At 50.8% G+C, this 12,203-nt stretch overlaps 5 protein-coding genes across 5 annotated transcripts; 4 read left to right on the forward strand and 1 right to left on the reverse strand.

Moving 5' to 3' along the window:
- Positions 1–1,038: 1,038 nt before the first annotated feature.
- On the forward strand, positions 1,039–2,816 carry N0V89_002771 (uncharacterized protein; the record flags this gene model as incomplete). Its single annotated transcript, XM_056211578.1, has 2 exons — positions 1,039–1,655; positions 2,708–2,816. The coding sequence occupies 2 exons, from the start codon at positions 1,039–1,041 to the stop codon at positions 2,814–2,816; spliced, it is 726 nt and encodes a 241-aa protein (XP_056075051.1).
- Positions 2,817–2,866: 50 nt separating this feature from the next.
- On the forward strand, positions 2,867–4,163 carry N0V89_002772 (uncharacterized protein; the record flags this gene model as incomplete). Its single annotated transcript, XM_056211579.1, has 5 exons — positions 2,867–3,160; positions 3,207–3,348; positions 3,399–3,581; positions 3,628–3,845; positions 4,023–4,163. The coding sequence occupies 5 exons, from the start codon at positions 2,867–2,869 to the stop codon at positions 4,161–4,163; spliced, it is 978 nt and encodes a 325-aa protein (XP_056075052.1).
- An 862-nt stretch (positions 4,164–5,025) lies between these two features.
- N0V89_002773 (uncharacterized protein) lies at positions 5,026–6,296 on the forward strand (the record flags this gene model as incomplete). Its single annotated transcript, XM_056211580.1, has 3 exons — positions 5,026–5,032; positions 5,078–5,085; positions 5,802–6,296. 3 exons carry the CDS (start codon positions 5,026–5,028, stop codon positions 6,294–6,296), a joined length of 510 nt encoding a protein of 169 aa, XP_056075053.1.
- Positions 6,297–7,512: 1,216 nt separating this feature from the next.
- N0V89_002774 (uncharacterized protein) lies at positions 7,513–8,343 on the forward strand (the record flags this gene model as incomplete). Its single annotated transcript, XM_056211581.1, has 1 exon — positions 7,513–8,343. One exon carries the CDS (start codon positions 7,513–7,515, stop codon positions 8,341–8,343), a length of 831 nt encoding a protein of 276 aa, XP_056075054.1.
- Positions 8,344–9,296: 953 nt separating this feature from the next.
- On the reverse strand, positions 9,297–10,992 carry N0V89_002775 (uncharacterized protein; the record flags this gene model as incomplete). Its single annotated transcript, XM_056211582.1, has 3 exons — positions 9,297–9,469; positions 9,521–9,778; positions 9,831–10,992. The coding sequence occupies 3 exons, from the start codon at positions 10,990–10,992 to the stop codon at positions 9,297–9,299; spliced, it is 1,593 nt and encodes a 530-aa protein (XP_056075055.1).
- Between the last annotated feature and the right edge of the window lie 1,211 nt (positions 10,993–12,203).

Consider the following 12,203-nt stretch of genomic DNA (forward strand, 5'->3'; position numbering starts at 1 on the left):
TAGCTTGTATCTGTCAAATGCAGAATTTAGAGAAAGCTTAGCACACCTTCTTAGAATTTATATATATACTTTAGCTATCATTCTAACTTTGACTGGCTAGTGCACCAGACTGCGCGACAGAGGGCCAAATGAAGAACATGGTAACATATCCAACGTGGGTGAAGCCTGAGCTCAATGTTCTCCGTGCGTGTAGTGAATCTGAACGGCGTTCAAGACAGCATTCGAACGGTCTCCACGCTGACAATGACATGGACATCGTTTGATGACCGGAAGTGGACCGGACCAAGACAACAGGGAAATACCTCATGGGTGGGAAGATGTCACAAGGGGCCAATGGGGCAAGATGCGGGGAGCGCCAAACGCCAGCGCCAACCTACCTAACCCAACCTTCGCAACCGGGCGGAGGTAGGCGGACGGGACGGCTGCCAGGTGCCGACCAAATACCTCCAAAGCTCAGCTCTGCGCCGGCCACAGCGCCTGCAGACATCATCTCCAGTGAAGAGACCCATGGCCACCAAGCGAAAACATGATGACTCGCCACCATCCGACGCGTCGGGAGCTGGCCCAGAGAATAGTATTGCTTCCACCCGCCCGCAGACGGCGCCCGTGCCAAATAATTATCCCCGAAAACGCATAGCAATTGCTGTCAGTCTTGCCTGCGTGCTCTACAAGATCCCTGGAGAGGCCTAACGCGCTCTAGTGCAATGTGTGTCGGTTCAGGAAAACAAGATGCGATGCACAAAAACCATCCTGCGGGTTCTGCACGGATCTGGGCATTGAGTGCACGTATCGCAAACCAACAGTAGGCGACAGGTTCGTATGCGCTCACAGCCCGGGTCACGACAAGAGATTCCTGGTGTGAAATGCTACTAGAGCTGACCACATGACAGGGCTAAAGCCACTGGTCCCCCTTCAGAGGTTTTGGAAAATATTGAGCGCCGACTTTCCGAACTAGAGTCGCGCCTGGAAGCAACGGAGCACCAAGTGCAAGTGCAAGATGTTGCTGTGATCTCACCGAACGCATCACATCATAGCGAGATGCTACCGCCACTGGAACCACCCCCACGAAGATCAAGTGTAAACAGGCATGCCGTGGATTACCTTACCTCTGCGTATGCAGAGTCAAATGGCTCGGTGGGAACGCCAGTGACGTACGACTTCGCCTATAGACAAACAGCCACAGAAAGCCAGACAGCAAGACCTAGCCTGTTGACCTTCCGCGCACCACCATATATGCACGTGGAGAGCTGGGACTTCACAAGGGACTTCTACGATGACGAGATCCTCGCCGGCGAACATCTATCAGAGCAGCTAGATGCAATGCTTGATCAGCCAGTCGACCTGTCCAGGAGAACTACGAGACAACTGCAGCAAAGCTTCGTGGAAAACTTCCTTCGTTGGACTCCTATTTTTGATCAGCAGACGTGTGTGAACGCTGTCGAGCAAGCAATCTCGGATAGTTTCGTCGGATCTTCACCTTCTACTTGTCTGGCACTCTTCTTGTTGGCTGTGGGTGCTGTTACAGAAGATAAAGGTAAGACTGCCAAGGACACACTTCCAGGTCTTGATTATCTGGCTCGATGCAGTCAAATTTTGGAGCGCCTCTCACTAAGGAACGGAAACCTTATGACGCTCCAGTGCCGCGTGCTGCAAGCGTCGTACTTCAAATTCGCCATCAGACCCCTGCAAACCTGGAACTCTATCACGCAAGCAGGAAGAGATTGTATGCATATTTGCAGCTCCAGGATGAGGGATCACTTGTCTCCGACGGAGCAAGAAGCCTTCAGTCGCGCGTTTTGGGCTACATCGACCATCATTCACGAGTTGGAAGCTACGATGAAGATGTTTCCAGTTGGCATACGCCAATTTCATGATATGGTACCACTTCCCCAGTTTGAGGAAGAGGACTCAAGTATCTACTACTTCCTTGCCCAGATAAGCCTCCGCAAATTCTTGACGCAGTCACTTGAAGTAGTGGGATATCACAGCGGGCGCGTTATTTACGCGCCTGTAGTGACACGAGAGTTGAGAAAACAGGTTCGCGAGTGGTACGATCATCTTCCTGCTGTTGTTCGATTTCCATTGGACACAACTCCAGTCTTCGACCCTCGAAAATCTTTTCTCAGAGGCCAGTATGTCGCATTGTTCGTTGTCCTAGGATGGCCGTCCGTGCTAAAGATTATGGAACACGGAATTGGTGAGGGAGCGCCTTTCGATCAGAATGCTATCGCTGTCATGAAAGATCAAGCAGCTGGATGTATAAGAGGATGCTGTTTATACTTAAGCGTCGCTGATGAGCAGCTAATGGGTCGCACGATGGGCACACATTTCTCTATGTGGGCGTGAGTCGGTCCAAGAGAGATATGCATTGATAGTGCTGACATGTCAAGCAGGGCCTTCGCTATGTTTGCAACGCTTGTCATAACTTTCAAGTGCCCATCCCTATCATTTGTGGAAGAGACGAAGCAAGAGCATCACATACGCAACGCGTATGAAGCACTTAGACCTTGGGACCATCTTCCATTGATACGTAGAGGTTTGGATCAGGCACGAATCCTGATGCACCAAGCTGGCCTATCAGATGGTATGCCTAATTACCCTGCCACTTCATCTAGCTTCGTCACTCTAGTTCCAGTCCTAACGCAGCTTGACTGGTGTCCTCCGCATAGTAGTGCGAAGACGTGATGTGCATGCTAAACTCTTCCAGGATCGATCTAGTGGAATTCAATAACCGAGACCCCGCAAAACCTTTGCCTGTGGTGCATACACAACGGACCTATCAAAGCCGCAATATCAGCCAGACCAGTTCGGATTAAGAGATTTACATTCGTACCGTATCTGTACTTCTTGAAACAGTATCACTGCCATGGGCAGTCACAGGAACATGTCTTCTTCACAGATGACGAGAGCGTATCCAAAGTTCTCAGAGCTACCTCTTGATCCATCTCATCCTCCACACTCGGCTTGGGGCCTTTGGGGCAAGGACGATGAGCTCGGGAGTCTCAACCATCTTACACCTGAGCGTGTCGTCGCAGCCGCAAAAGAAGTGAAGACTGGTGTGCGCTTCGGCCTCAACTGGGCGTTAGAACAGATGGAATATACTGGTGGCTTCCGTGAAACTATCAAGCATGAGATATTCCAGCTAGCAGAGAATATGAATGTATGACTCCCAGGATCTGGTATGATGCGCTACTGACACCTTCCAGGATGACCGTATAACATTCAACACACAAACAAGCACTCAGTGGGACGGCTTACGGCATTGGGGATTCGATGATGGCCGCTTTTATAACGGCTTCACACAAAGAGAGATCATCGAGAATAAAACCTCACGGCTGGGTATACAAGGTACGATGAGACTTGCTTTCTCAACGTTGCGAAGTCCCTGACAATTCTAGCCTGGGCCAAGCATGGTCTAGTAGGGCGTGGAGTCCTCATAGATTTCGTCTCTTATGCGGCGAAAAACAACATACACTACGATCCTCTAGACTTCCATGCTGTACCTTTGAAGACTGCGAAACAAATCGCCAAAGAATCCAACTTTGATTTCCATGCCGGGGACATCGTCCTGTTGCGAACAGGTATGCACCATCTTGATAACAGGAGGCCTGCTTTAACAGTGATTAGGCTTTACTACCGCCTTCGAAAAGGCAAGTCTTGAAGCCAAGAAAAAGATCATGGCCAAAAGACCCTTCAAATATCCAGGAATGGAAAGTAATTTCGAAGTACTCGGCTGGCTGTGGGATACACAAATAGCTGCTGTTGCAGGAGACTGTCCTGGTTTCGAAGCCTGGCCTCCATCCGAGCATGCCTTACACCAGATCTTGCTCGCTGGGTTTGGAATGGCAAGTCCCTCAGGTACAAAGTGGATGTGTCTTCCAGCAAAGGCGGAGAAAACCCTCTTGTTTGTGTATTTAAAACACAAGAAAAGAGTCTTTTGTTCGCTTATCTGAGACACGAGCGAAGGTACCATCCCCACTTCTTGGAGACATACACTGACTTTGTACCTTCGGGGTTGACAGCCTATCGGTGAAATGTTTGCGCTCGATGAACTTGCGAAAGAATGTGAGAAGCAGAAGCGCTGGACTTTTATGCTCACGAGCGAGCCGTTGAATGTCAAAGGAGGTGTCGCAAGCCCTCCGAATGCACTCGCTATCATGTGAACGAAGCTTCGAACTATTAGATACTGCACGGTATCTTTAACGAGGCTCTCTCTGAAATGGTAGCAATTCCTTTGAGACGGCCATGAAATTACTAGCATGACACTCGGTTCGAGAAGTAGCCTTATCCGTTGCCTGAGAGATGAGAAGGCACTGGATGGACATGATGTACAAGCAGCCAATCATTGCTTGCGACGATCTTAGTACGGTAAACGATATCCCTCCATCGGGAACCTCGGCCGTAAGTCTCCTTCACACCTGGACTCTGTCTATCGTGCAAACCCTCTTAGATAATATCAGACGAAGTGCTTCAGTGGATATCGTGGCGTAATCACAATGTGCTTTCTCGGCTACATCCAAGCGAATGGTAGATCTCTCTGTGCTATGAGCCAACAGTGTGACATCGCTAAGCCATGAACTGATCGCAGCCATGCAGAGGGCCATCGGCACTGGGTCACTCGTGCTGCCGAGCAACCGCGATGAGCCATCGAAAGGATTCACAGCCTGGACGGGGAATTAGAAAAATGTCTGAGCGAAGTATAGCACGATTCAAGGATGGAGTTCTTTCGGTATCTACGTGGCCGCTGGCGTCGTCTAACCCTATATATCGGTCAGCCTCCCGCAGGTTTGCTTCGAAATCGTCCAAACAGCCTGGGTCAGCAGGTCTTTTACATTCTTCTTGCAATGTCCTGGATCTTCAAGCTTTCACCATGTCCACTGGAATGGAAAAGATCGAGATGGATCACATGGAGATGACGGAGAACTCCAGTTCTTCGCATGTTTCCGAGCTTGAGAAGAGCGCTTCACTCAACGGCAATCACATTCCCAATGAAGCTCGAAACGAAGATTTGGTTACCCTAACGACATGGATGGTAATAGTCGTACGTACTTGAGATTCTTCGTTCTGCATCTGTCAGATTTTAAAGTAGGCAGGTCCTCTCTTGTTCCTATGGTCTTGTATTTGGATGGCGCTGACCGTGGGGACAACCCAGAAACTAAGTAGCAGCTGAGCTAGGCAACGCGTCCAATACCTCATAATGGACTACCATGTAAGTCCATAACCATGTACTCGTTACAATCCCTGGACACCCACTAATGATGTCTGTAGAAACACTATGTGCACAGCCAGTAAGCAAAGCCGGGGTAAAAAGGTGGGTGTTCAGGCTGGGCGATTGTCTAAGACTCCAGGCCTTACAGTTCTGATTCTGAAATCTACAGACATTAGTAGCTGGCTTGAACACCTAAGTCACCCACTCTCCTGAGTTGGGAACATTACACTGACTTGATAATCCCACCTTTAGTCTCGTTTATGATCTTTGGTGGGAACTCGGATCTCTTCGGGCGACGTTGGTTCGTCATCGGTAGTAACGTCTTCGTCGGTGCAGGTTATATCGCTATCGGTGCCGCTAAAAAAAATGAGACCTGTGTCCTCCGGAGATCTTTGCGAAAGACAAGGGTCGAGAATTGTGAGTTGCATTCCTATTGCCTTTCTCTTATATCTCGCAGGAATTATGCTAATTACCTCAGTACGTACCCATTCATCACTTGATTCTGTCAACATCGTCTACCCAACCATGATCAACGTTCTCTGGACCAACGCGACCATCCCGCTTTCTATCGCTCAAGTACACTCTTCCTCAGAACCCGGGTCTCATATTTGGTTCTATGCTTTTGTGGTTCTTCGGAATCAAGATTGGACATTGGAAGTGTCAATTCATTGGCTCGTTCACTGTCATGACACTATTTGGGTCTTTACTGGCGCTCGGTAATACTGGAAACATGGCCATGATCATGGTCTTCTGCTTCATCGTCCAAGGAACGTACGGGTGGGCGCAAACGCTGAGCATCACGTGGATTCAGCTGAGCGCCCCACAGACACAGCTGGGTATCTCAGGTGCACTTGCAGGTGTGGCCCGCTGGACCGGGGGCGCCATGTCCTCGTCCATCTACCTCGCTATCCTTCCCAATGTTCAAGCTGGGCAATTCTCACGCCTTGGAACCAACGCCCTCGCTGCTACAGGCGGCTCCGAGACCACCGCCACAAAACTTCTCGCTGCGCTACCGCTCGGCGCAGAGGCAATATCGAAGGTGCCCGGAACAACTGAAGCTATGATCGCTGCTGCTAGCCCGGCATAGACGCAGAGCTGCGTAGTAGCGTTAAGGACAGTGTGTTTGACGAGCATTGCGTTTGGCGTAGTAGGTACAACATGTTGCTGCCTCTCGAACGACATTGAGCCTAAGATGAACGATAAAATCGAAGTGTTCCTGGAGAACGATGTACAGGCGGATAAGAACCGGTTCCATTGAAGGAGATTCTAGGCTCGCATTGTTAGCGAGAAACAATGAGACAATGGGTGATTGCAGTGTAATAAATGATGCGAGAGGCGAGTATTATTTCCCGTAAACGCATATTTTATGTCATATTAGTGATGCATAGGAAGCCCTTCTCAATATTACGTATTCAATACCGACACATTCTTGTAGCGCGGAAATACAGAATGGACCACTTAACATTTCTCATTCTGTAAAGGTTATTGCTCGTAGACATGAAATTCATTTTTTAAAGAGCGCGAGTTCGACCGCGGGCGCAAGGCTCGAGAAAATCCAGACGATGAAGCTGGGGTGGTCAAGGGACACGACGATCTGAACACATCAGCCAGCAAACTCTTAGAGGTTGAATCAAGGAGACAATCCAGCTATGAAGGGTTTTGTCAGAATTTCCTTACTCTGTGTGATCTTAAACTGGACATTGCATTGACTAAAGCCATTCTATCACTGTAGAAAACTAGGTAGAATAGTTAGACCGCACACACATTGCTTCTCTGGTAATCATCCTCAGGTTAAGTATAGAAATTGGAACGCTCGAGACTATGCATATCATGCATCTCTCAACCGTCCATACTTTCATTCGAAGCAAGCGAGTGCACACGTACGCAGTCAGGCATAAAAATACATCGTGGCAGGCTGGTGCAATCTATCTACGAACGACCGCAATGCACGTGACGACGTGGCTATGTAAGCATGATCAGCCGATATCGGAGTATGAGCTACGGAAGCTCCTCACACTGTCTCCTCGTCGACCTCCCACTACGATGGGAAAGGCAGCACGACTACCCTGATGAATATGCGCGTAATCTCTCCGCTTTCGCACCGCTTCGAATTCGGCGTCGACTTCGGAGGGTGGCCGTGACGTATAAAGCTGCCCTCCGCCCTTTATAGCAACGCGCTTGCTCTGATCAGACAAGGCTACTAATTCAGCTTACAGCTCTATGACATAGCTACCTGCCTCAATTGATCTGCCCAGAGCGTGAACACATTCACAGCAGTAGCTCAGTTTTCGTACTCGTCGGCGATGGCATCAGGTCCCTACCTTCACGGGCACCACGCTTCAGTCCTCCGCTCCCATAGTTGGCGCACGGTCGAAAATTCGTGCCCACACCTCATACCACACCTCAGCAAATCGTCTCTGAAGATCCTCGACGTAGGCTGCGGCCCCGGCACCATCTCAGTTGATCTCGCTACGCGCATCCCGCAAGGTTCCATCCTCGCCATCGACCCTTCCGCAGAAGTCATACATAAGGCGCGGAAACATGCCGAGGAGAAAGGCGTTACAAACGTGCGTTTCGAGGTTGGAGACATCTTCAATTGGGAGATCATCGAAGGTGTCGAGGAGGGCGGCTTTGACATTGTGCATGCGCACCAGGTGCTACAGCATCTACAGGATCCACTCAGCGCAATGAAAGAGATGAAGAAGCTCACCCGAAGAGGCGGTATTGTCGCCGTGCGCGATTGCGATTACAGTGCCATGAGCCATTACCCTCCTCACCAGGGCATGGACAAGTGGCTTGACCTGTACAGATCAGTCGCGAAGAGTATCAAATGCGACCCAGACATTGGAAAGAGGCTACATGCAATAGCCATCCAGGCTGGCTTCTCTAGAGGTGATATTGATGCGAGTGTCAGTGCGTGGACATTCAGCACACCTGATGAGCGAGCGTGGTGGTGCGGCTTATGGGCCGAACGCAGCACCAAAAGCGACTACACGGCTAGGGTACTGGAGAGTGGGCTAGGGACTGAGCAAGACTTGCACCAAATCGCGCGGACGTGGAGGGAGATGGAGGGGAAAGAGGATGGGTGGTTCGCTGTTATCAACGGTGAAGTGATAGCCCACAACAAGTCTTAGGAAACCAAGTAATTATCCTTCCAAGACAGCAAACCTGGGTCTCCATTTGGACACTGCACATATATATCATGACTACTACGCCTCTTCTGTACGGTCCCACTCCTAGCGTCAGCACACCTCTCCGCGATAGCCACGACCGCACCTCGCCAATCACAGCCTAACCCGCTCTACCCGCGCGACCATCATCTGACCGCGCGCATTAGCTCTTTCCCTGCGTGCTGCAAAGTTGCAAACGACCCCTCCTCAAAAGCTATTATTTATCGACCCCACCACCCCGCCGCGAACAAGCCCAACAGCAGAACCTTCACCGCAACCCACCTTCAATATCCCTAAAGCATACCGTCAACATGGCACATAGCACCTGCCCCAAGTGCAGCGCCTCCATCAGCGATGGCACCAAGACCTGTGGATCCTGCGGCAGCGTGAGTCCTTCCACACCTTTAATGTGTAGGCTGGAGCTGAGAAATGCTGGTTCGTGTTAGACCTGCCCTGTCTAATCGATCGCTACGGAATACTCTTACGATGACTTGCGAGACTAGGCAGGGGCGCAATTCCAGTGGATAAGTCCGGCTGCGAATGATCGGTCGACTGCGCGGTGGAGTTGAAGGATCGCTTTCGGGTTGGGGCCTCAAGGACGTGGTGCCTGTCAGGTACACTGCAATGGAAAGAATATCAATCGTGATCTACTTTGACGTCCAGGGTACTTGCATCCGATTCTGTTTTCATGCTGACACAGCATCTTCGCTCGTGAGCATGTTTCACTTCTTGATTGGCGCGTAGTCAGCAGCCTTTGTTTGGAAGGTCCGGCCTTCGCTTTGTACCTCGTCTTTGCAACGGCTCTCATAGTCGCTGAAGCTTTGATAATGGGCGTTGTCTAATTTCCGTCGCAATAGGATCGAGATTGGAAACGGGCGGAATGAATGGGTAGTGTCAAAGGATGGCAAGGAAAGTACTCAAGGCGTCGCATCTCGCATGTCGGACTTGAATCGTTCAATGGCTCTCTGCTTTGTCTCCTTCCAGTCGACGTGCGGTTTCGGATATCCTAGCTTCTCAAACTCTTCTTTGCTGAGTCGGTCGTACGGCGCGAAGATCGCCTTACCCTTGACGTCTTTAAGCTCAGGAACCCCTGCGCATAATCAGTCATAAGTTTGATTTTAAACCCGTAGCCAAAACCCACATCTCCTAATGTACTCTCCATCAGGATCGTTCTTCTCTGCCTGTGATACTGGATTGAACACCGTGTAGCTTGGCTCCCAGCCTTGCGTATTGTTTGAGAGATCCCAATCAATTAGCGTCTCTGCGAAGTACCGCTCACCTCTCCGGTAATCGAGGAGCAGGTTGCAATACAGATAGCTGGAAACATTCATACGCAATCTGTTGTGCATGTATGCTTCTCTGTTCAATTGTCGCATTCCAGCATCAATAAACGGCTCGCCTGTGATCGTCAGTCAACGGTAGTACTTCAGATGATAGCCTGTCATCATTACCTGTCGTCCCGTTATACCACTTTTCCCATCCTTCCTCATCGTCCTCCCACTTTACGAAGTCGAACTTTAAGTTCTGGGGGAGATTCATAGCCGTGTGCGGTGTTGTCATAAGTGTTTGGCGATACAATTCTCGGAAGACGATTTCGCGCACCCAAGAGTATACCCTGTCGGCGCTGAAGTCAGAGCTACCTTCGTTGTACTCGCGGACCTTGGATAGTGCCTCCCGCACGGACACCATGCCTGCAGAGAAATAAGCTGACATCCGAGAGGTGCTGTTTGCAGCGGGATTCGAGCGAGTGGCTGCGTAGTTGTCAATTTGGGAGATGAAAGCAGTCATGCGCTTCAGGCCGGCGGCATGCCCTGCGGGCCATAGTTTGCGGACACGCTTCTTATCTTCATCTGAAGCGAATTGCTTGTCTTCGCCGACTTTTGGTGGCTTAGAATCGAAGAGCGATTTGAGGTCTTTGGTGGCCGAGGCCGCATTCTTCGCTGGCGCAGGCTGAGTGTCCAGTAACCCCGGTTCCTCCTTCACTTTATCGAGCCATGCGCGATGATAAGGAGTGAAGACCTTCATCGGCTTACCGCTACCTGTGAGCATCGAGCCCGGCTCGACCACTGTTTGGTCGTGGTAGATGGAGACTTGCACATTGCTGTCGACTTCCTTCACGAGTCCGATGTCGCGACGAATCTCATCGACCTCGTACTCAAAGTTGGCGAAGACGTGCGAAGCGTTGTTATCTTTCAAAAACTTTGCAATAGTGGGAATGTGATTCTTCCGCTCTTCTGTCTGTAAGAACACAAGGGGAATGTTCAGCTCTTTGAGCTCCTCTTGCATCAATTTCAGGCCTTCTATCATGAAGTCCATGCGGGCTGGGCTTGTACCGTGCCAGCTCTCTTCTGCAGGGCAATGTAGATAGATGCATACCAGTGGTTTCCCAGAGCTCTGGGCGAGGTGCGAGGCGTGGTGGAGACCAGTGTTGTCATGAATGCGGAGATCCTTGGGACGGAACCAATGGACTACCTTTGTGACTTCCTTTTTCTCTTCTTGCGCTTCAAGCAACTTGGTGAGCCTGTCGAAAGGTAAGTCCTCGTCAATCTGCTTGGCGCGTTTGGTGGAGGGATGACCGAGCTCGGATCGTTCGTATGAAGTGCGCTTCGACATGTTGGACAAACGTTCCGGGTTGCTTTGTTTTGATTTCGCAGATGTATCGTCGATTACTGTTGCGCGTTTTGTCTGGGAGTCTCTTTTCGTCGCAAAAGTTCGGATGGGTACGGCCGCGTGCTCACACCTTTGTGATGACACTGCGCGGATTGACAATGGTATTGTTGCAATGGAAGAGATTATTCTAGTGCTAGGGCCTCTTGCGGAGATCATGGAAGCTGAAATAAAATAAAATTACTGTACCTACATCTATATACCTACCAGCTCGTGAAAGGGATCGCAAGTGGTGACGTCTTTAGTCGGCAGCGCCAAACCCAATGCGGGTCCATTCATCGATTAGAGCCGCATCCATCAGCCAGCTCTGATCGATGCACGGCCGCCATGCAAGTCTGGTCTGAGCCTCAGGATGTGAAGATGCCGTTGCCTTTGATAGAACGAGAGTCACAGCAAGGCCTCTCTCTCTATTGGTATCCTTGCTTCCCGAGACAAAGCTAATCTATACTGCAGGGCGGAACCAGGGGGTCGGGTACGCTAAGGCAATACCACGACCATGGAGGAGCATGCGGGCATTCGAGCGCACGCGACCTCATCAGCATGATACGTGCGGAATACGATGAAAGAAAAACAGTCATCGCATCGCAAGATAGGCCTCAAGGGTAGCATACAAGCTCGACAAGCTCTCGCGGAAGACGTGCTGCAATGCTGAGGGAAGCGCCACTGGCGTTGAGGGCGCAGCTTCGCGTGCAGACTGCTCCGTCCGTGTAGCCGTCCTCGGGGGCTGCGAGACCAATCGCTCCACCGCGCGTACAACACGCGATGATGACTTCCATGGAGATGAGAGATTCCGCCAAGTGTGCCAAGCAGGCCAAGACGCATCCACAACGCGTGGGGAGCGATGCCTCTGCGAATCATAACCACCCCGCGATACACGTTTTGGCCAAGACAGGTCTTCGACTTCGAGGAGCTTGGCGAAAGCCGGCTGGAAGAGGCAGCTCGGTCGCCTGCCTTCATGACCGACAGCCAGGCACCGCCATAGCGGGCAAGGCTGGTGGACCCGGTTCCTGGCGCAGCTAGCAAACGGAGCAGTGAAAGCAGGTGAACGTGCCACGAGGGTGTCTAGTCGCATCAAAGGACCCAGCATCCTGCGTATGCGGCGCAGGCCGACATGTCAATGTGTAAATTCTGGCAAATGAAAGACTTGGGCCTGACCA

The sequence above is a fragment of the Didymosphaeria variabile genome (assembly GCF_027946475.1).
Source record: "Didymosphaeria variabile strain IMI 356815 chromosome Unknown scaffold_2, whole genome shotgun sequence".
Lineage (NCBI taxonomy): Eukaryota > Fungi > Ascomycota > Dothideomycetes > Pleosporales > Didymosphaeriaceae > Didymosphaeria > Didymosphaeria variabile.